At 22.3% G+C, this 25,163-nt stretch overlaps 7 protein-coding genes across 7 annotated transcripts; 4 read left to right on the top strand and 3 right to left on the bottom strand.

Moving 5' to 3' along the window:
* Window positions 1-494: 494 nt before the first annotated feature.
* Window positions 495-1,304, top strand: PCHAS_1244900 (SNARE protein, putative; the record flags this gene model as incomplete). The annotated part of the gene is made up of 2 exons (XM_016799029.1): window positions 495-797; window positions 930-1,304. 2 exons carry the CDS (start codon window positions 495-497, stop codon window positions 1,302-1,304), a joined length of 678 nt encoding a protein of 225 aa, XP_016654377.1.
* A 1,416-nt stretch (window positions 1,305-2,720) lies between these two features.
* PCHAS_1245000 (phosphoenolpyruvate/phosphate translocator, putative) lies at window positions 2,721-4,244 on the bottom strand (the record flags this gene model as incomplete). Its single annotated transcript, XM_733781.2, has 1 exon — window positions 2,721-4,244. One exon carries the CDS (start codon window positions 4,242-4,244, stop codon window positions 2,721-2,723), a length of 1,524 nt encoding a protein of 507 aa, XP_738874.2.
* Window positions 4,245-6,849: 2,605 nt separating this feature from the next.
* PCHAS_1245100 (conserved Plasmodium protein, unknown function) lies at window positions 6,850-10,864 on the top strand (the record flags this gene model as incomplete). The annotated part of the gene is made up of 4 exons (XM_736383.2): window positions 6,850-10,230; window positions 10,310-10,381; window positions 10,490-10,580; window positions 10,746-10,864. The coding sequence occupies 4 exons, from the start codon at window positions 6,850-6,852 to the stop codon at window positions 10,862-10,864; spliced, it is 3,663 nt and encodes a 1,220-aa protein (XP_741476.2).
* A 293-nt stretch (window positions 10,865-11,157) lies between these two features.
* PCHAS_1245200 (conserved Plasmodium protein, unknown function) lies at window positions 11,158-15,711 on the bottom strand (the record flags this gene model as incomplete). Its single annotated transcript, XM_736384.2, has 1 exon — window positions 11,158-15,711. The coding sequence occupies one exon, from the start codon at window positions 15,709-15,711 to the stop codon at window positions 11,158-11,160; it is 4,554 nt and encodes a 1,517-aa protein (XP_741477.2).
* Window positions 15,712-16,541: 830 nt separating this feature from the next.
* Window positions 16,542-19,964, top strand: PCHAS_1245300 (conserved Plasmodium protein, unknown function; the record flags this gene model as incomplete). Its single annotated transcript, XM_016799031.1, has 5 exons — window positions 16,542-18,791; window positions 18,900-19,074; window positions 19,239-19,393; window positions 19,632-19,818; window positions 19,894-19,964. The coding sequence occupies 5 exons, from the start codon at window positions 16,542-16,544 to the stop codon at window positions 19,962-19,964; spliced, it is 2,838 nt and encodes a 945-aa protein (XP_016654378.1).
* A 70-nt stretch (window positions 19,965-20,034) lies between these two features.
* Window positions 20,035-21,379, bottom strand: PCHAS_1245400 (XAP-5 DNA binding protein, putative; the record flags this gene model as incomplete). Its single annotated transcript, XM_734816.2, has 2 exons — window positions 20,035-20,172; window positions 20,351-21,379. The coding sequence occupies 2 exons, from the start codon at window positions 21,377-21,379 to the stop codon at window positions 20,035-20,037; spliced, it is 1,167 nt and encodes a 388-aa protein (XP_739909.2).
* A 925-nt stretch (window positions 21,380-22,304) lies between these two features.
* On the top strand, window positions 22,305-25,137 carry PCHAS_1245500 (conserved Plasmodium protein, unknown function; the record flags this gene model as incomplete). Its single annotated transcript, XM_016799032.1, has 2 exons — window positions 22,305-23,084; window positions 23,215-25,137. The coding sequence occupies 2 exons, from the start codon at window positions 22,305-22,307 to the stop codon at window positions 25,135-25,137; spliced, it is 2,703 nt and encodes a 900-aa protein (XP_016654379.1).
* Window positions 25,138-25,163: the final 26 nt, after the last annotated feature.

Here is a 25,163-nt window from a genome sequence, read left to right on the forward strand (position 1 = left end):
CTATTTTATAGAGAAATAATTAATACCACAACATTATTGCCAGATCAGAACGAATTATGTCATATAGATATAGTTACATGTATTCCGAAGAATATCTTATATATACATATATAATTTCAGAATAAAATTCAAAAAATAATAAAATATTGTATTTTTAAATGCAATTTTATGTATGAATACAAATTTGTTATATTTTTGTCACACAAGAATATTTATATTTCTTTTAATATGCACATATTTTTGATAATATTATTTATTAGCACTAATAAATTAATATCCATATAAATATGCTTAAAATTATTTTTTATTAATAAAAATTGTCCGAATAAAAATTTGATATTATATATGTATAAATTCATATATAAAATACTAGAAATGATTATATGATTTATTAATATTTTTTATAGTTAAAAAAACTATACATTAGTGTGATTATATATGCATCATATATCTGTCTGTTTGTGTATTATATTTTATGAATAAATTAAGCGGCAATGGATATATGGGATACCGATTATGAAAAAGCCATTGAAACGGGAAAAGAAATTAAAAAATTATTGAGAAAAAATGAAAGCGAACGAAAAAAAGCTAAAAACAGAGCTATATTAAGGGGGAAAATAACAGAATTTAATCAAAATATGAAATTTTTAATACATCAATTAAACAATGATTATATAAAAAATGATATAAGATATAAATCAAATGAAGGGAAATATAGGAGTAAGGTAGAGCTCCTAGAAACAATGAAAAATGATATATCAGAACTGTACGAAGAGTATGGAACGAATAATGAATCGGTAAGATAGAATCAAATTGCTAGCACTCTAATGTGTATATATATATGCGTGTGTAGGCTTAATTAAGGGTATTATGCCCACATACGTATTTGTTGCAACTTTTTTCATATTATTATTTTTTAATTTTTTTAGAGCACTTCGTATAATATAACGATGGATTTCGTAAACAATTTTGATAGCAGAGATGGATCATATATAAATGACATAAGCAGAGAAGAGTTAATGTTAAAACAACATAATATGATGAGATTGCAAGATGAACAACTTGAATTTCTTGAAGGAACAACACAAAATTTAAAAAATATTAGCTATAATATAAATAGTGAAATACAAGTACATAATGAAATATTAGATGATATAGATAGAGATGTGGATGAAACAAGAGATTTGTTGGATAGAAATAGAAATATGTTTACTAGAATTATTAATAGCACGAGTAATTCTTATTTGTATATGATAATTTTTTTATTAACAGTTACACTTTTCTTTTTGATCATAATACTCTAGTTGTTTTATTCAACTATGTTAATTATATTGACATATTGTTTTGTTGGTTATATTATTTAAAGAGAAAGCTACAAATTTCAATATGAATATAAATAGCATCGAGAAAGGAAACGTACAAATCATTTTACCCGGCTCGGGGTATGTGCATATGTATATGTATATGTACCTATGTATACGTATTAAAATTTAATAATAAATATGAATATATTTTTTTTATTTATATTTTTTTTTAAATATAATTTTTTGTATTAGTTTTTATTAAATTAATGTAGCCATATTAAAATAGTGAGTTATATCACTATTGTTTCAATTAGACATGTATGTGAACATAGCTTGCTTAAAATGATTTAAAGATGATATATTTTGTAATTTTTTTTTTTCGCTTATATTTAATATTATATTTTGTTGATATGTTTTATTCGAATGCATATTTCGAACTCTATTTTAATCTTTTAAATTAAATACGATATATGCCATACTAAAAATTGTAATCTATATATTGTAGGCTGATGGGTAATATGTTTATTTTTTGCCACCTTTTTAATCAAATTATAAAGTATTTTTCTAAAAAATATTGTTATTAGCCCTACTTACTTTAAATCAGGTTAACCAAATAGATATATAATTTATATTATATAATAATTGGCTTGTTATCATTAAGTTTTTAAGTATACATTTAACTGGGGTTCCATGTGTTGTTGCTTTTGGGTTTTTTCATCGTTTACCAAAAGGAGGTATATCAGCAGTTATATGTTGAAGTTCGATCACAATATGAGAAAATTTATGTACATTATAAATACAGTATGTATGTGTGTGGTTATTTAGTTGGGCATTTCCTTTTAATTGTTTTGGTTATAAGGTAGCTAGTCGAAATTGATACGATATTATAGGCATTTTGTAATTGTTAATAAAAAAATTAATAAGTTAATGGTTGATAAAATGTAATAAATAAAATAAGTTAAAAGGCGTAAATATAAATAAGGAATTGAGAAATGATTAATTCGAATAATATGTGTAAGCATATACTGAAGAAAAAAAAAATAGTAAATGAATATATAAACAGAATAATAAAGAAAAAAACACAATAACAAAAATTAAACATAATAATGTTATAAATAATGTCATTATGCAATAAATCAATTAAAACACACATGCATACATACATATAGAACATTCACCTGAATGTGTTTTGAAGTAACGAAAAGGACAATTGATATGCATTATTTTGGAAAAACAACAAAAAAAATAATAATAGTGTTAAAACAATAGCAATAAATAAAGGTGAAAATGGTAACATATAAATCCCTGTTTTTTGTATTAGTAATATATTTATATTACTTTGGTTTAAAAAGTGTGTGTGTTCATATTTTTAATATTGAAAAATAGTTTGACAATAATTTATAAATATTTGTGAGATTAGCCAAATTTTTTCTTCGCAATTGAATAAAGGAATGTACCACTTACAGCCATGGCTGAACCGACTCCTCCAAGAAAAGAAAATTTCGTTCCGAAAATAAAATAGCTAGTTAATATTAAGAATACTCTTTTAACTGTACTTGCAACTGCATGTGTAATATGGTTTAATCTGTTTAATGAAATAAATGATAACTGGTTATATAAATAGAACCATAGACCTGACATTAAAACATGTTTTCCAAAAACTTTTAAAACGTTTTTATTATTCATTAAATAATAATAGGTATCTTTCCATCTATGTGCATCCATATATAATGCTGGAGTTAAAAATATTGCTGAGAAAATGGTTAGAAGTGAAAATATATTTTCTGGTGTAAGATTTTTTCCTAGTTTTTCAAGATTTTTACTCATTAACTCTTTGGCTTCTATTGTTCGAAGTGTTGTAAGTACATTTGCTGTTAATGTTGAATATAATGCTTTATAAGTAAATGACAATTCTTTTATTGAAGCTAGTGATACACCCACTACTATTGGCACCAAAGATGAATAAGTATAGATAGACATTCTAGTGTTAGTTAAAGCAAATGAGAAAAAGGCAGCAAATATGGGCCCTAAAGCTTTAACAATATGAACAAAACTAATAGCACCAGCGCCCATAGCAATAACTGATAATAAGTGGGTATATCCATGATATATACTTTGTTTCATAATGCTACTATATTTTTTTAAAAATAACATATATCTTTGAAATCCTTTAATAATAAAATTTCGATCACTTTGACTTATTCTTTTCATTTCATTTTCATCATAAAATAATTCTGGCTTATTTTTTAATTTTAAAAACCATGGAATTAAAAATAGTGGTAAGCCAATGTATATTTGTAATACAGATAGTGTAATTGGTAAGTTGACTAAATTTAAAGCCTTTTTATTTTCTATATTATATAAAATATTGCATACATACCATAAACTTAACAAAGAAATAGTTTTGCCACCTTCTATAATATTATTTAAAATTCCAGATTTTGTTACAGCATTAGTTTCTTTATTAGTATTTGTCATTGCATTTCCTACAGTTCTTCCTCCATTATTTGATATATCGTTAGGGTTTCTGTTTCCATAATTTCTATTTCCATAATTCCCGGTACTATTCTTTCCAGAATTATTAAACAAAACAAATCTTCCTTCATTCTTTTCATTATTCTTAGCATTTAATACAATTTTTTTTTTTTCCACACTATATTTATGAACGTTCCTTATATTCGAACTATTTTCATTTGGTCTGTTAATTTTTTCATAGGTTGTTTTATAATTATTTATAAAAAGCGTTGATTTATTAAAATTCTTTATTTTCTGAGTATTTATATAGTTTTTATTTTTACTATATTCATTTATATTATTATAGTGTAAATTTATAGGGGGATTTGAGAAATAGGTACTTTTCTCGTGCTTCAAGCATTTTGCAATGTGTATTTGTATACTGATAACAAACGCAATTAGTGCGCTTTTTATAAGCATATTCATTTTGTATTTGTAAAATTTACATCAACAGGGGGTGTTACTTATATATGTATATACGTATATACCATGTGATTAATGGAAAATAATTAAAAGTGTGTTTTTAATTATTTTTTTTCATTAATGGTGCCATACAAATATAATTACAACCATGTGTATTTTTATTGTTCTTATTGTTCTTATTATTTTATATATATTTTTTTGCTGGAATAGGTATAACTTATTTTGTTCTTTTACAATAGCAATTGAACTGTTGATAGCATACCTAGCTTATATTTTTATAAAATTTGAAAAATTAATTAGCGTAAGGGAGGGGGTTACAAAAAAAAAATATAAATTATGTAAAAATAATGCATAACATATTTAAGCTATCATGTTCTTTAACTACAAAATGTAGAATGCATGAATATTTTTGTTAATTTATGGTACAAGGAGAAATAAAAAAATAAAATCATGCAAAATAAAATAGCAAAATAAAATAATGAAAAATAAAATACGCAAAATAAAATAAGTAGATTAAAAAAATAAATCCTCATTAAGTTGAATATAAAATCGTTACTATATATTTTATATTCTTTATTCTACCAATTATAATGCTAATAATAATGTGTATATATATATGTATTTTTTTTTACGAAGAAAATATATTTTATTATATCGGGATGGTAACTCGAAGGATTGTTTGTGGGGTATACTATACTCGTCACCTTCTATATTTTCATAATAATTTAATAGGCTTAAAACCACGTATTAATTTTTCGAAGTGCGGAAAAAATACTGTAAATAAAAAGAAGGCAATATTATAAAATACAAAAAAATATGCATTATAGAAAATTGGCAATATGCATATTTTAAAATTAATAAAAAATGTAACAGTAAAATTGCTTTACTATTTATTTCGTTCTCTTTTTTTTAATTTTTTTGGAGAAAGATAAGTTGTGATATATATACATTTGGCATTCATTAAAAAGGGGATATTAAAAATTTTAAAGTGTTTAAATGGGGTTAAAATATTAAAATTCCAAAGTTAAAACAAAATATATGTAACTCGAATTATATGAAGCATTATTTTTATATTCTATGGTCTTCTAATACTTGTTACCACTACTATATATTTTGCTATCTATTTGTTTTTCTTTAATTATATACCATCATTTTTTAATTAACTAAAAAATACGATTTTTTGTATATTATATAGTAATTTGAAAGGTATTAAAATGATAATTTGTTTGGAAAAAGTAAAAAAAAAATATTTTAACTTACAATTTTCACACTAATGTATTTTATATGTGCATGTCAGGTAAAAGGATTGGAATATTTCAATCATAAATAATTTCCATATGGGCAATTATACACATGATATGAATTTAAAAAAAGAAAATTAGAAATTGAAATATATGCTTCAATGGAAATTAAAATGAAAATACATATCGTAAAAATAAATAATTTTTGTCAAAAAAAATGAAAAATGTGTAAATAATATATACAAAATAGCTACAATAACAGTTTTCCTTTTATTCGAATATAATATTTTTATAGTATTTATTTAAAAATATATAAAAGAACAAAATATATATTGAGAAAAATGTAAAATATACCGTTTTGACAAAATATACACATATGTGCATGTATATATATCAATGGTGATATGAAATAAATGAAAGTAAGGAAACATATTATTGTCTAAAATGGAATATGTATAAATTCGTTATTTTTATTTACTAATTACAAATTTTTTTATTATTTGATTTACTTAATCATTTGATTGGTAAAATATTAACTACACTACTAACGCCTATTTTTATCTCTTTGCTAACAATAGATATAAAATACATGGTGCTTTAGTGGCTTATGTTTGAATTTGATAATAATTAATGTGATTTGTTTGTTCATACTGTTCAAGTATATATATAGAGAAGTAATAATAAAATACGTTTATACATTTTTTTTTTCATTTTTCATTTTTCACTTTCAACGTACACACACAATTTTTTGCTCGTTTCCCTTTCTTAATTTACCATTTGTGTTTATCCAATCGTTTGTACAAAATTCGGTGGTGTATTAATCCATTTTTTGTTTTCGTTTATCCGTTTTTTTTAATGTAGAATATAATTTTTATATGCTATATGTTTTTCGAATTACTATGTATAGAAACTTTTTGTTTGGTGTCCCTTATGCTATTACTATTGCGTAAGCCTTTGATACATATAAAGCTATTATTATTTTTTACTAGCATTTTATATTATTACTCCTTACATATGTATGCACATATTTTAGTGTGCTACTAAAATATGAGGAATGTTTTTTTGGTGGCTGCCTCTTTAACCATGCTTATATGCTGTTTTTTTATCGATTATCACATATTAGTTATATAGTAAAGCATACATGCTTCTATTTTTTGATTTGCGATTTGTACATATGCTCAAGTATGCATGCCGAAGGAAAATAAATTAAAAGATTATTTATAATGTAAAAAGAAGAGATTGATATGCTTGATTTTATTTATATAAGAAGACAACATATATGTATAGCACCACACATTGTATACAAATTTGAATGAAATACAAACCAAATTGAGAAAAATATAGTGTAACAAAATAGATAAGCGAAAATGTTAAAAGAAAAGCTGTTGAAATTATTGAATTACTACTACTTCCTTAAAAATTACTATATTTATCATATCCTTTTTGTGTATACCTTTTTTTTAAGAATAACATACACATATGCAGAAATAACAATATCTCATTTCTTTACATTCTTGCTAAGCAAATATGAAAATATAGACACAAGTGAAAATGATGGAAATTTTTTTTATTATTTTACACATTTTTTTAATTTTAATAGTAAAAGTGATGATAAATTTTTAAACACAAAATTATTTGTAGTAGTATATTTGCCAATATGTTTAAAATGTTTTTATACGCTTTTTTTTGATTACATATCATACTATATATATATGTATTATTATTTTGATAAAATTAATAATGATTTTAAAAAAGTATATTATTCTTCAATACCATATGAACCTAATAAAGTTAATCAGAACGAATGTAGGTATATAGATCATGATAAAAATGGAAAAGGAAATAAAAGAGAAAGTAAAAAACTGAAGAATAATTTAGTTGGGCCCAAAAAAAAAATAAGAGCATACATAATTAGTAAAAGAAAAAAAATATCACAAAATGATTTTCTCGCCAAACTAAATGATATACCATTTGAAAAATATAAAACATATTTGTTAAAAAAAAAAATGAATTATATTTTGGGTGAAAAAAGAAAAAGCGTATTAACAATTGGAAGACATAATACGAATGAAATTATGAAACCATTAGGTGGTAGTGAATATGGAAACAATCAAAAAAGCTGTATGAAAATAAAAATCGAAAAATGTGATGATAACCACATGAACAATATATTAGCTGATAGTAGTAATACCTTGCGTGTTGCTAAAAAAAATGTCTTTTACAATTTAAAAAAAAAAAAAAATCAAAAAATACATAACAATAGTAATAGTAACAACCTTTTGCAAAATTCCAAATTTAAGAAAAAACACAAAATATCTATCCTTGAAAAGGTATATATGAAAATGAAAAATTATTATAACCCTGAACCAAATGGAGGGGAATATGTTAGTTTAACGAATGAGGACGATAAGGATTGTATAAGTATGCATAAAAACAATTCAGATAATAAAACTGAATATAGTGATAATAGTTTTGCACCGAAGTATAAAAATTATATATATAAAGAAAATGTACGTAATGATAGGGGGAAGAATAATTTGGTAAATTTTCGATTAGACAAAAAAAAAGAAATGTCAAAGAATCATGATTATTATATAAAATTAGAAGATATAAAAAAAGACAGTGATATTAAATATAATATGAATGAAAATTTAAACATATCCGATACGCATTATTCTACTTTAAATTCACAATGTAATAATAAAAATAATTTTGAAGCATATCGTTTTGAAAATAGTAATAACATAGTGGTATGTCCTGTACAAAATGAAAATATCACAAACGGGGATAATCTCAAGAGTAGTATTTATTATAATGAATATTTTATGGAAAAAATAAATAATAATGTAAAAGTGAATTTTGATGAATATGAAGATGATGAAAAATTGGATGAGAAAAGAAGGAAATCGAATAAATCATTAAAAGGAAGTTTGAAAGTTGATTATTTATTTAAAGATAGTAATGAATTAACAGAAAATGATCTGAAAGCTATTGAACATAATAATGATTATGAATATTACTATTATTATAATAAATTTAAAAGTTTTCGTTATGGGATAGAAGACAATAATCCAAGTATAAGAGAAATAATAAATAATAAAATAAATGAAGATTATTATCATTTAAAATTGAATATATTAATATTATCATGTATAATAATACAAATTTTTAATTCCTTTATTTTAATATTAATTTCAAGTAATTTTATTAGAAAGAAGGAATATATATATTTTTTATGTTTTTTATATTCACTATTAGAAAGTGTAACAGATGTTATATCTGATAACATATTTTTTTTATGTGGTAAATTTACAAATATATATAGAACCGAGTTTAGCTTAAATACTATATATGTTATACAAGTGATAAGTAAAATGATTTTAAGTATATCTACAATATTTATTTATTTTGTTTATCATATATTTTTTATTTTATATGAGCATGTAAATATTATGATTATAAATACATTTATTAAAGCATTATCCATTTTTATTTTGTCTTTCATATTTCTTAAAAATAAGGACAAAATATTAAAGCACAGCCAAAATGAATATATACTAAATGCAAATTTTGATGAAAAAAATGATGAGCTAGATAGTAGTAAACCAAAATCAGTGAATTCATTCAGTACAAAATTAAATGTGTCTAGTAAAAATAGCGAAGAAAATGGTGTATTAAAAAAGGAAAGACAAAACAGCCATACAATACTTCGCAAAAGTAGTGAAGAAAATGAAACAACAAAAAAAAATGTTTATATTTTTGATCAAGCATATAAAAATAATTGGGAAAGCTACTACCATAATGGAACTCAAAATTATAGATCTCCAAATTTTAAAAACAATATTTTCAAAGGTGAAGAATTAAATATAGACGATTTATTAACACACACAACATATAATGAGAATGATGAAGAAAGTGTGCATGCCTTTTCAACTTTTTATAAATTAAAAAAATGGGTAGTAAATAATGTTAATTATTTCAAATGCGAATGTTGCAAATTAAAAGATGTTATTACAGGAGAACAAAATGTATATGATATGAATTCGAAAGATGATTATACACTACTTACAATAATGCCTTCGAAGTATGAAGAAGAAATCTATCATAAAAAATATAATAGGGATTATAAAACAAATAATAATAAAAGAACATCAATTGTTGAAAATATAAAGAATGCATTCAAAAATAATGCTTTTATATGTTATCCAAGTTTTAAAAATTCATTTATTGAAAAATATAATTCTTTAATTGAAAAGGATATGAAAATTATGGAACAAGAAAAAAAAAATATTAAAAATAGAAATGGTGATAATATGTTAAACAAATTATATAGTGATGATACTATACTATCAGAAAATGATAATAATTATTTATATACCAAACAAGATAAAATTCAAATTAAAAAACATAAAAAAAAAAAAAAAATTTTTACTTATCCTATTAAATTATTATTAAACAATTTAAATTTTTCCAATATATTTTATATCTGTCTATTATTAATAATCCCTACTTTTGAAAGAATATTTTTAAATTATAAAATTAAAAATATTCATTTAGATATGCATTCATATTGTTATTTAAATTTTGCGGGTTATGTAACGGATTTAGTTGGCCTATATATTTATATTAGTTATTTTAATGAAGATTCTTATACCTCATCCATTTTTATTAGTTCCGTCATTAATATATTGCTACTGTCCTTGCGTTTTATTTTATTTCAAAATAAATTTAATCAGCTCTGGTTATTGGTAAGGATTCCTCAATTGGGTTTTCATTTTATTAAGTTAGTATACTGGCACTTTAATTTTTTTATATTTTTTTTTTCAGTTTTTGGAAATAATATTGAAATCACTTCATAAAACATTTTTTTATATCCCTATTTATATACTGGTCACTAAGGTAATATATTTGATCCCCCTTGTATTTACATAACTTAATGAGATTGACAATTTTGTATTTACTTACATTTTTATTCTGCACATTTTTTTAAATTCTGTTTTTTTTTAGGCCTACATAAAGAGCATATATAATTTAATGTGTTCTTTTTATTCGAGTATGTTGGACGCTAGTTCCTTCGTATCCTACTATTTTGAATACCGTATGTTAAAAATATTTGCATATGCATATGTAAATGTAAATATGTGTGTGGTTGTATAAAGCTATGCAATTCATAACTTTATGAGTACTTGGCTACGTGTCGCTTGTGAGTTTGTTCCCATGCTTATAATATTTCATATTTTTATTATGTTTTCTCCTTTCGTAGTGATACTAAGTTATTATAATATAGAAGAATCAAAAGATGTATTTACCTTAGTATATATAATTTTTTTGGTATTACATTTGCTATCGATGGTGATCATTTCAAAGCTCAAAAAAGCATAACACACATCCAGTTCACTATTATTCTATAGTTCATAATGGGCTAGTTATATCTGATCATTGAATAAAAATCATGAAGAGCACATTCACAGATATATGTAAATGTGTCGCCTAAAGAATGTAATATGTTTATATTATCAAGAAAAAGAATTATGAAATATACCTGAAATTTTTATAATTTTCCTATATGGGTAATTAATAAAATATTTGAGATTGCAAAATTTGTATGTGCTTATTTATTACTTATTTGGTTATTCATTTTAGGTGCATGTAACCTGTTTGAATATGCCGTTGTTTTATGAATAGGGAATGCCTTCAGCCTTCTTTACCTGTTCATAAAGTATATTATTTTTTTCTATTAAGTTTTTTTTTTTGTTAATATGGTCAAAAATAATTTTAATATTTTCATTGATTCGATAGTTTGTTTTTTTGTGTTTGTCTTCATTAAAAAATACATTAATATAAAAAAATGCCAACTTTAAAATTGAACTAATATCTAAATTATGAATAAATGTTATCAAAATATTTAATATATATTTTATTTGATCATTAAATGGATTATTGATATTTTCAAAATAGATATACTGTTCTGTTAATTGGGTAGTTAGTTGTTCATTGATTTGTGAATATAAATAGATATATAAGCATTGGATTGCAACTTCTTTATTTATCATATATATATTGTTTTTAAAAATTGAAAATAAGAAAGAATATAATTCTGCATGGTTTATATACTTTTCATTTTTATTTAAATTTAACAAAAAGTATAATGTTACAAAAGAATGATCATTTATATATATTACATCATGTTCATCGCTTTCTATTATTTTTTTTACTAAAAACTCTAGGTTCAAACTATCTTCGTTTTGCTTACACTGAGTAGAGTTATCATCATTTTTTGCCTCCTCTAATTGTGTGTATTTTTCAATAAAGCTATCTCCTTCACCAGTGTGTGTTAGTTTATTTTTTGGTGAGCTTACTACATTTTCTACATTATTAATATCTGTATTTATAGTATTGCTGGTTAAATGTATGACATATTCATCATTTTGGCTGTTACTTAAATAGGTAGTAGCATCATGTGTACTATCCTGATGATTGAGAGAATATATATTTTTAATAATATATAATGGATTATTTAAGCTTGTTGGAAATAGGTATTTCTTTTTTTGTGAAATTAATATTTTATTTAATTTAAAAAATTTGTAATAAAAAGCTTGGAACATATAATAAAAAATTTCTGGTTTATTAAAAGTTGTTAATAGATATAAAAAATAAACTACATTATTTAAATCAATAATTCGATTGTTCAAAAAGTAATTAAAATAGACCTTAGTAAAATATTGAAATAATTGATCATTAGCTGTTATATTGTCATAAATATTTTTTTCTTGTATTTGTACCAAATATTCCAAAAGAGAATTAATTTTTTGTAATGTGTCAAATTCGTTAGAGTTTTTTAAAATCATATCAATTACAACAGAATTGTTAATAAACAAATTGTACTTCTTTAATTTAATAGAAATATTTAATATAGAAATAATATAATCATATTTTAGTAAATGATATTTTTTTGCCTGAACATGTTCATAATTTTTTTTAATGGTATATTTAAATAGGGATAAGTTTGATGCATTTTTTTTTAAAATGTATAAACATAGTTGATTTAAATCGTATAAAGATAGACTTTCCAATATCTTGAAATTATTTTCTATAGACTCGAAATAATTATCTTTAATTTTTTTAAAAAACTCGTTACACGCTAGCAATTCATTATTGCTTACCATTAGTTTGTATATGCTAATAATTTGGTTTATATTAAACGTATCAAGCTCATTTAGTGTATTATTAACTTCGGCATTTTTATTTATTTGGCTAGTATTACAAGCAATGTTGATGTTGTTTATAATGTTTGACAAATGAAAATTATAAAAATTTTCTATGCTTTCCTTATTTTTAAAGGAATGACATATATTATTTAAGTGTGTAGATTTGTTCGAATCGGAATTATTATCCTTATAACCACTTATATATAAACATTCATTTGATAAATATTTAATTTCTTCATCATTACTTAATAAAATTAAGTAAGAAATATTATTTTTAAAAACAAATTTATTGAAATAAGTATAAAATAAAGCGAATGGGATGTAAGAATAATTGTTGTTATATATACAGATAGCTGTTAATAATATTATAAATTCTTTGTCATATATATTATAATTTTGTATAATATTTCTTTCAATTTTTTTTAATACTGTGTGTATGTTTCTTTCTATTTTTATGTCATCGTCATTTAGCTTTTGTTCTGATTTTAGTTTTTCAAGATAGTTTAATATAATAAATGAAGAATTAAAAATTCTTGTTATATCATATATATTTTTACAATTTAAAATAAGTTTATTAATTTCGGTGAAAATTTTATGATACATATTTATAAAATTCAACCTATCTATTTTCATTACTATAATGTCATCGCTATTTGTTTGTTCCTTGTTCATGTGTGTGTGTTTGGCTATATCAATACTGTTATCATTTTTTGTGTTTTCATCGATTTCTTCAATTGCTTTATTTTCAACGTCATTTTCTTCTATCCTTTTGTGGAATCGTGTTATCAAGTTTAACTCTTTGGCAAGAGATATATTAAGCAATATCGACAACAAATGTATATTTAAAAAAGATGATTCGAGCCACTGATATATATTATCTATATTTACATAACGATAATCATTAAATTTGCATTGAATAAAATAAAAATAAATAATATTTTTGATTTGTGTGTTGTAATTTCGTTTATTTATAATAAAATTGTAGTTATCTACAATTTTTCCTATATCATTTGTATAGCATATATATGTATTTTTTATATATTCATCATTGGCTTGTATAAGGTTTAACTTGTGAATATCAATGTTATATATATTTTTTTTGATATAAGAATAAGCATATAAAATGTTTAATATATTTTTAAAATCAGTAATTTCATTTTCTTTGTTAATAAAAAAAGGAATAATTTTGTTGAGAAACGAATATCTTCTAAGGAATGCACAATAATACAATATCTTACACATAAATATTATGTTATATTCGTTTATATATATTATTTTATTTTTATCTTTTTTGTCAAATAATTCGTTTTCTAAATATTTGAATACTTTATCAGATAGGTTATCTATTTTATAGAAAATGTTTTTTAAATATAATGAAATGCTTATCGAATTAGTATAACCCTTGTTTTGGGGAATGGTTATTTCTTCTGTTTGTTTTGGTGTGTTAAAAATAGTTGGTTGATCAATTTTTTGTGCATTTTCCTCGGCTAATTGTGCATTTTTTGCCCTCTCCTCTTTTTGCTGATTTAAATAGGGATAATAATTTTGATTGTTTAATAAAATTTTGTAAAAAGATCTAATTAAAAGAAAGCTATTTTCCAAACTAAAATTGTAAAAATAATTTTTTTTTATAATATTAATTAAAAATGTAACAACATCATGATTTAATAAATTGATTTCTGAATATACATATAGCAATAAAAGAGAAGAATAATAGTCTAATTTTTGTTTATAACGAAAATATTGTATACTATGTGTATAAATATTTATATCATTATAAAAAGTACACATATCAAATAATATTTTTACAAGGGCATTATTATTATCATTGGGGAATAGCATAATATTATGTTCCTTTGTATTATTATCTTTATTATGATTATACTTTTTTTCTTTTGCATACTGATTAAAATATTTCAATAATTCATTTTCTATATGGTTTATTAATATGTCATTTTTTATTTTCAGTGACTTGAAAATTTGGCATATCATTAAAATTTCTTCACATTTAATTAAATTTTTTTTTTTAATTAATAAATCAAGTAAAAATGAAATATATCCATTATTTTTGCAATGGATATCAGGGTCTTCATTTTTACTTCCTTGATTTCCCAGGCTGAGATTATTAGTACTGTTATCAATTTTGGTTATATCATAAATATTAAAATAAAGTAGAATATTGCAAATATGGTGTGGGTAATAATTAACAAATATATCGTTTGGGTTATTACTTGTTTGATCATTTTGTAGGGAAGTATTATGTTGATGTTGCTTAAAATTGTCGATTTCTTTTAAGAGCATATTAACAATTTGTGTAACATATTGATTATCTGTTATTTTTAGTTTATAAAAGGCATTAAAAAAAATCGAATAATTAATAATGTCAAAAGATAAATCGTTTTGTATAATAATATGTAGAAATTTGTTTATTAATTTCATATCTTTGATTTTTAATTTTGCGTGTGCATTTAATATAATTGAAAATGATTTAATATCTACAAATGTGTAATGCTTAATTAAATGGTTATTAAAATATTTTAATAAATAAACAACCATTTCATTATTTTCGACATTTCCAATAATACTATATAATTTAACTATTTCTTCTAAATTAAATTGGGTTAATTTTTGTATAGCAGTTTCTATAAGACAATTAAATGTATTTTTATATGCATTAAGATTTATATTTTCTAAATATAATTTAATTAATAATATTATCTTTGATGGTGTAAGGAATTTATATATCATTTCAACTCTTTTGTTAATTTGTTTATAAATAGTTATGTTGTTAATATTCTCATTTTTTAATAAGCAGCTATATCTGTATAATTCTGCGCATGTCATATTATATATGTTCTTGTTAATAATATTTTTTTTTTTTTGAACAAAGGAATAATTTATCTTACTTAGACTGTGAATGTGTGTTTTTTTAATCATATGCTCAATCCATAGGCCCTTACATATATCATTAATTGTGACACAATTAGATATATGTAAATTTTGTGGAATTTTCCTTATCATTGCAAAAAAGAAAGAGAGACTGTATGTGTGATATTTATAAGATAGAGAATCTTCGGTGTAATGTCGATCTAAAACTTATTCATCACTTCCAAGCTTTCCATTTTAATGCATATAGAAGGTTGGCAAATGTGTGCAAATTGATGAGAAATAAAAAAAAAATCCCCTAGGATTTCACATTTTTTAAAAAATCCATATTATTTTAGAGTAATATTATGCTTAGGGTTAACAGGAAAAAGAACGAATTAAAAATAATACATACAAAATTGTTTCATATGGTGAAAAAAGCAAGCATGCATATAGGAAAATAAAACAAAAAAAATACAATATGGTTCTCAAAAAATTATAGTTGTTTCTTCTACAATATAAGAAAAAAAATAAAATATTAATAATAACAAAAATTGAAAATATTTTCCTTTTATCATAGCAATATCCTATGTATTTTTATAGAAATTTATATGAGGGAAAAGGGAACATAAACATATAAATATTTTTATAGAATATATTGTTATTTTTTTATATATGTATTTATATAAGCTTAATAATGATTAAGTGTATTTTTTTTCATACAATATTAATAATATAATTTTAGTGCAATAAAATTTGTGTTTAAGTTTGTAAAAATTTTTGTTATTTTTTTAATTTATGAAGGAAAATGAGGAAAATAAAAAAATATATATGTAATGAAAATTGGTAAAAAATATCACATATAAATGGCTATATTTTTATTTTTTTTTTTGTTCATTTCTCTTTTTTATTTCAATTGTAAAAATACAAGTTTATAAATATATTTTCACACATTCATAAATATATAATTATAAAACATTGCTATAATGGTTTGTGTGATGTATGTTTTTTTGGTGTATACGGTTGGATGGGGATTTACTTTTGTATCCACTGCATTAAATTTATGTAACTATGGGGAATATATTAAAAATAATAAATGTTATGAGTGTGAAGAAAACAAATATTCAAATTTTAAGAATGCTGAAAGTTGCTTTAGTTGCCCTCCGTCTAGTTACAACAATAAAAGATCTTCGAAATTTATACATAGCTGCTCATGTGATTCGAATTATTATTTGAATTATATAGGGAATAGGTGTGATAAGTGCTCTGATATAGCTAGCTATTTTTTCTGTGAAAATAATCTTAATGAATTATATGTAGATAATGTAGAACATTTTTTAAAGCATACGAATGAAATTAATTTTAAAAATTATGATAGGTGCTCTACAAAAAAAGACAGAAAAAATATATATCCATTTATGAATAATATTTTTATTTATTGTAAAAAGCCAGGTGTTTGTTTAGACACTTGTGGGAAATGTTCAGAAAATAATGAAGGATTTATATGTAATAATTGCAAAGAAAATTATTATAAAAATATATATTTAAAATATTCTACATGTAAAAAATGCTACCATATTATAACTTCTATAATTATCATACTATTTTATTGCTTTATATTTCTTATCTTTCTAATGATACTATTTAAGTATGTAAATATTAGTTTATATTTTTATCATTTAAATATTTATAAAAAAGAAACAATATATTTTTTACATTATTTTCGTGAATTTATGTTTTATTTATCTCTTATTTTTTTGATAAGTTTTTCAAATGATCTAACTGAAAATGAACAAGACAATTCTATTTCTTATGAACACCCAAATAAAAAACAAAAAGCATATCCAAAATATGACGATTTAGAGAGTGTGCATTATCTTTTGAATATTTATATGCATAATTTATTTTTTGATATTATTAAAGTAATTCATTTAAATTTTTTAAATTATGCTAATATAGACTGTTTATATTTCCTTAAGACAAATTCGAAATTACACACAATAGAAATATTTGTTTTTATATTTTTTGTCGTTCTATTTGGTTGTTTAACATTACTATGCAATATTATATTTTTATACTTAAGAAAAAGTGTAAAAAAGTATGCTAGAAATGTAGGAACTAATGTAATTAAATTGTCGAGTAGCTTGGAGTGTTGTTTGGAAAGGGAAGATATCGATAGTGTCAAAAGCAGTAATGAAAATAAAAATAAGAATAACAAAAAATGTGATGTAAAACAATTCAAGAAAATATTGTTATATCCATTTTTATTTCCTAATTTTTGTCATTATACTTTTGTAAATGTAACTTTTTTTTATGATAATGATGTTGTAGAATTTTTCAAAACTTGTGTTCAAATATATTATTATCAATATGTTCATATAATTATGTATATGAGTAGCTGTTTTATTATGTTTATTTTTTTGTCGGGTTATATATGTATTGGCATATTTAATTATAATATATCATATTATGATACAGAAACATTATGCTATGATAATATTCATTTGAGAGTTACTAAATATATGGGTATGTTGATAATTTCTATTTTTTGTTTTATTTATTATATACTAGTCTTTATTTCAATTCTTAGAACCCCGTATATTTTAAGAGAAGAATATAAATACAAATATATATATGGATTTTATACATTTTTATGTAAAAAAAATAAATATTATTATTACATTTTTAGAACGATATTCATAAATTTATTATTTTTAATGAATATGCAATTGCCTAATAATTTAAGTTGTCTTATTTATATGTCTTTTCTTTTTATTTTGCTTATTTGTATAACCATCTTTTTAGATCCTCATATTACGATAAAAGAATATAACATAAAATTAGAATGTTTTTTTTTTATGTTTTTATTTTTTTTTAATATTCAATTAGAACAAATAAGAATAGTAACATATAATACAGTGTTACGAGTTTCATTGTCTATATTAACATTGATGATATATTCTTTTATATTGCTTTATTATTTATTTTATATGTTAAGAGATGTTTATATATATTTTAGCTTATATAAATATTATATAAAAAATAAAAGTAGTATCGTTGAAAAAAATAAGAAATGTTGTAAATATTTGGAGTATTATATTTATTATTATTTAAAGAAAAGGGTGGATATAAACATGTCGAATATTGATAGTGATGAAAAAAAAGATGCAGATGATTTATGTAGAGACAATGCTGATGAAGATTCGTTGTTAGAAAATTGTGATGACCCTCGAACGGTTTGCAAAAAAATAAAATAATAAATTTATTATTGAAAAATCATGCTAACGTATTATAACAAAATATATATGTATTACTTTTTTTTACACATTTCGAATAAATCAAAGAATTCTTTATCAAAAAAGGACATAAAATATATTTACTATAAGTGTGTATTTATATCTCCCTTCATTCCAGAAACAATTATTCAGTTGCTGTTCATAGTGAAAAACATAAACCATATTATTCATTTAAGAAAAAACAAATCAAATGATGAAATATATAACTTCATATTCGAAAATGGTAATACTATTTAAAATTAAAAAAAAAATATATTTTTTGTGTAATAAATATGGAATTATTTTTTAACCCCAAACAGGTGTATACGCATATTTTCGTATTTATTAGAGTGTCTATATAAGTCATATATATGGAATCCATATTATTCGCTTTACATAACTTTTTAGGCTACATAGAAATTCAAAAAACTTCTATTGATAGATTTTTATCAAAGGCAAAATATATTTTTATTAACAAGTTCCAAGGGAATTACAAATTATTTAAAGAAACAATGATAAGGATGTTCTCAAAACTAGTTAGGAGTATCAAATGCTATAAAGACGTAAATTACGAATAAATGAAAATAAAACTGGAAATTTATTGTTTGCTATTACTTTTTCAAATTTTCACTTATGCATACTTTGTGTATAATATAGAATTGTATTAAGGTTGTGAATTAATTTTAAAAAATTTGACAATAACCATAAGAATTTTTAATAAAATGTTGCTTATTATGCCTTATTGTAGATAATATTTATAACATATTATAAAATTAATTTTATAATTTTAATCTTTTTTAGCTATATATAAGGGAATGTGTTGCTGAACAAATAAAAAAAAAATATAAAATAAACGAAATTGATAAGAATGGAGTAGTATATGATGAAAATTATGAACAAAGTCATATTAATACATTTTTGTATAAGCTAAGAGGATTAAACGAAAATGTGTGCAGAAAAAATAAACAATTTTCCCTCCTATTTCCGAGTAAGCATTTTTATATATGGTGGCAATAATATATAAGCTTCATATTTTATTAATATGGTTTTAATTTATTTACAGGTATAGACAATGTTGTATTAAAAACAAAAAAAAAGTTTACAGAAAAAAAATATGCAATTATAAAAGAATAAGTAAATAGTGAATCATCAATTAAAAAGGTATATAATAAAACAATTAAAGAAAAATGATGAAATAATGTAGTTACGAAAAATTGTTAAATAAATCTTTATAGTTAGTTCCATAATTTGTTGAAGGCTTATATATTTCCCATTTGGAAGCAGGAAATATATGTTTATTTCTTTCATACCACTTTCGTTCTACTAGTTTTCCTGCATGGGTCTAAAAATTGTGGGTAAACAAAGATAGCAATATATTATATAAATGAACATGTGCATATAAATTTTTTATAAAGTTACATTTAATATATTAATTCAAGCATTTATGATGTGCACCATGTAATTATAAAATCATATAGTCAATGGTATATATATGTGTATAGCGAAATTTTTTGACTTACATCAGTTTTGTTTTTTCTTATGTCCGTAATTCCAGACAAATCTTCTACAGCATCAAAAGAAAACAGTGGACCAGTTTTTCCTTGAGCTTTATTTTTAATTAATTCATAAAAGGTTAAATAATTTGGAAGAATAAGATCTTCTTTTACAAACATTAATGTTTCACATGATGCGGATCTTAAATTTGTAAATTCATGTTTTAAATTATCAACACATTTATTTATAAATTGTCCTATAGTATTTTTTTGTTTAACTGATATTTTTCTTCTATGACCAGAACCATCATAATATGAATATGTAATTTCGATGTCTTTTTCTTTTTGTTCGTTTTCTAATTTGAAATATAATTCTCTCAATTCTTTTTTTTTTAATTCTATTTTTCTATCTCTATCTTTATCCTTTAAAAAGGATGTATTTACAGTAGGATCTTTCATAATTTTTTTGAATTCATTTCCTTCGTTTTTTGGTTTGATTCCATTTTCTGTATTATCACTTTTTTCTTTTTGTAAATTTTTGTCAATTTGTTCAGTTTCGCTTGAATTGCTTTCGTTAGAAGAGTTTTCCATTTTCTCTCGTTCGTTTTGTTCTTTTTCTGAAGAGTTTTCATCTGATTTATTTTTTGGATCTTGTGTTTTTTTTTCACCTTCCTCATCCTCATCATCTTCATCATCATCGGAGCAAAAAGACAATTTAAAATTGGTATGCTTTTTATTCTTAGTATCTTTGGAACTTTCATTATATGTTATATCCTTTTCCTTACTAAAAATTTTATCTTTTATTTTTTTATATTCATGGACTGTTCTTAGACCAACAGTTTCACTGATTAATTTATCATCATTGCTTTTATTTTTAACAAACATTTGATTTAATTTTGGAGCCTTTAAAGTTTGTTTTTTGATGTTTTCCTTTTTCTCCAAAAATTCTTTTTCCTTTCGTTTTCTTTCTAAGAGATATTTTTGAACTTTTCCATTTTCGCTATTAATTATACTATCAATTAAATCGGCGGTATTATCTGGTTTTCTAAAATTCATTTTGATTTATTTTCTTTGCAAAGAATACAATTTTAGTATATATGATAAATAATAAATAATAACTTATGTATTTATTCTGTATATTTTTGTGATTATTTATCTCCTTTTTGGATTCCAGAATTGTATAAAATTATTCTCGTGTTTCGAGAGTTCACTATGTGACAACAAAAAAAATGTTATATCATTTTTGACAGCTATGGGATAAATTTTTATATATTTCCATTGATCAGTTTTTTCTAATATTATTCTTTTTTCCTATTTTTATTTAATATAATTTATTTTAAAAATTATGTTTTTTGTGTACCTATTTTATTTTTTTTAGTAAGTCATTGTTTATCTTGAATAAGCGGGAATTATTTTTTTTTTTTTTTCAAGTTGCTTTATAGAAATTAATTATGCCCATAAGCAATTCATGGATACATAATTTTGATGCATTGTTTTGATTTGAGAAAAAAAATATGTTTTTTATTTAAAATATATATTTTTATTATTTAATTTTGAATGTTTTTGTTTAATTAAAATATTTTTTGAAATATAGAGGGTGAAGAAAAAACGGAGATATTCCTTTTGTTTGATTTTAAGATATGGAAGGCGTACATATATAACAAAATATATAAGCCTTCATTTTTACTGTTTGTGATTATGTAATAATTATATGTATGCATAATTAGAAATGATGTATGTTGTATATTATGTACGAATTACAAATTTTTAATCATCTGTTAGTATCATTGACGTATGTATAGTTACGAAAATTATGCAAAGAAGAAAACTTATAAAGCTTGGGCCAAACGAATCATATCCTCCTTTTGGTATGTGTAGAGTTCTATACAGTATAAAAGGCATTAATTTATAAAGAGGGTAAGCAGAATTTCGGGCGAAGCTGTATAAAAAACATAGGTGTGCATATAGAGACGAGTGAAAAATGTTTGAAAATAAATGTGTCATGAGTGTTATAGAAAATGAAATAAATGTATATAACCAAAAAGAAATAAAATTTGAAGATCCTGAAAAGTTTAATAATAAAGAAAATGGGAATTGTAATAATTTTCCAAGCTTTGTTCATTTAATATGTAAAGTAAAAAATGTGAGGAAACATGGAAAATCTTTATTTTTTTGTGATGTCATTTTAAATGATAATTGGGACAGTGATAATGATAGTAATGATAGTAATAATAATAATTTGGCTTTTTACAAATATCAATTTTTGTACAGCGGAGATAAAGATAATGAACCAAATATACACGACACAAATAGCAGATCAAATATTGATAAGTACTATTTAGTAAAAAATATATTCAATGAAAATGTAATAACAAAAAAGAGTCATATACAACTAGTGATAAATAAAGACTTTTATATAAATGAAGAAAAATTTATATTATATGAAAATTATTTATTGAATAAATATAAAAAAAAATATTTATATGAAAATGATGAGACAAAATTGATTAACTCTTCTCTGCACTATTCATTAAATTTATCTAAGCAGTACTTTTCAAATTTGGAAAATGATGAAAACAAAATGGAAGAAAATGATGATAGTGAATATAAAATTCCATTAATATTATTGAATGAGTATATAAAACATGATACAGCTAAAAAATTAATAAAAACAGATTCTTTATTATACATTATTGGACTCCCTGCTTTGACAAATACGAGTGAAAAATCAATAATTGTATTTTCTTCCTACTTACTAAAGGTAAAAATAATATAACCCATTAAATTGTGTGCAACTGAAACGGAATGCGCTACTCGTTATTATATATGCTTATATAGATAGCCCTATTTGCGGCAACAATTCAACACATGCTTTGCATTTTTGTTTATAGGTGAATTATGAATATTTTAATATTAGAGAACTACTGGCATTGTTTGAAAAAAACAATTTTTCTGTTTTAACAGTATGCAGATCTTTAATTGTAAAGGATGACTATATTTATAACATGTATAAAAATGATTGTATGAAAAAAAAACAATATATATTGAATATTGTATATAAAAATAAAAATTATGAAAGTATATCCAACCAAAAAATGAATAATTTTGAAATTTTTATAATTAAAATGATTGATGTTATACCCAAATTATTTGAAATACAGTATAGTGACTTTAAATATAAAATAAATCAAATTCAGGATGCAGAACAAAAAAATACATTATGTAACGACTTCAATCTGAACACAATTAATGGAACTACACTAACTGAAGATGGAGCAATCCAAAATAAAGCTAGTGATAATGTAAATGAAGGTGGGGAAAAGAAAAAGAAAAAGAAAAAAAAAGACATAGCATCCTATATGAACAATAAAAAAATTCCACAAATACATTGGATGATTAATCATATAAAAGAAATGCTTAAAGAAATAAAAAAAAAGAATTCAAAAATAAATTGCAACTTTTATTATGAGAATACAATTTTAAGAATTGGAGATTTAGTTAATAAATATATAGAAAGTGATAGTACACTTTTTGAAAATTATATAGAATTTCTAAAGATGCTTATTGAAAAAAATAATAATTTAGTTAATGAAGAGAATGTTAAAAAAATAAATGATAACTATGAAATGTGTTTGAAAAAAAATCCAAATATTTTCGAAAAATTAAATTGGAAAAATGTAGACTTTTACAATATTAAGAAATTTTATATGGATAATGATAATATTAAAAAGGAGGATAATGTTGAAACGGTTGAAAAATGGGAAACCATTTGTGACAATGGGAATAAAGATAAAATAAAGAATGAAGGAGAAAATACTAGTTACAAAAATTGCGAACAAAATAGTAAAACATATAATGAGAATGTAGGTATTGACAATAGTGTTTATAATATAAATGAAATGAATAGTGGCATTGTTACAAATGTGGATACTAATAATTTATCGTATGATTATTGTATATTGGATGTAGGAGGAGGTAAAGGAGATTTGGGTATTCATATTTCATTAGCCTTTAAAAATGTGCTAGTAATAATATTAGATATAAATGTGAGTTCTCTTATTAATTGTTTTATTAAAATATATGTAAACAAAATAAAGAATGTTTTAATAGTTCATGAATCTATATTAAATTTTGATTTTAAAAAATATAAAATCGATTTAATAGTTGGGTTACATTGCTGTGGAGGCTTAACTGATTACACATTAAATAAATGCATCAATGAAAAAATACCATTTCTTATTTGTTCATGTTGTTATACAAAATTTAGAGATTTAAGAAAATATATATTTGACTTTAAAAATTATGGTATAATGAATGTAATTAATAATTACATTTACAATAAAGGATATGAAAATGGTCAGATAAATCATGAAGAAGCGAATAAAAATGACATAAATATTAATGGCATGAAGTGCCAATGTAATGATTTGATTAATTACACAAATATAAACAATATGGATAAAAACGATAAAGATGAATCCTATAAGGTCGAAAATTATGCAGATAGTGAAAATGATAGTGATTGTAACGAAAAAAAAAGCAAATACGATAAGTATGGTAAAAAAAAAATTCGAAGAAATATACCAACGGTATATTCGTTTGTCAATTTATTATCAAAATTATGTGAAAGTGAAAATATACATATATCACATAAGTGTATGCATTTATATAATAATATAAGATTTTGTATTTTGCAAAAAATATTTGATGACAACAATAAGGAAGGAAGCAAAGAAAAGTTGACTTTATCTTTGCATTCATTCCCAGTAGCCTTCTCACCAAAAAATATTGTTTTAAAAGGTTATTATAAATAAATTATCAACATAATATGTAGCGAAGT

This window comes from Plasmodium chabaudi, assembly GCF_900002335.3.
Source record: "Plasmodium chabaudi chabaudi strain AS genome assembly, chromosome: 12".
NCBI classification, from domain to species: domain Eukaryota; phylum Apicomplexa; class Aconoidasida; order Haemosporida; family Plasmodiidae; genus Plasmodium; species Plasmodium chabaudi.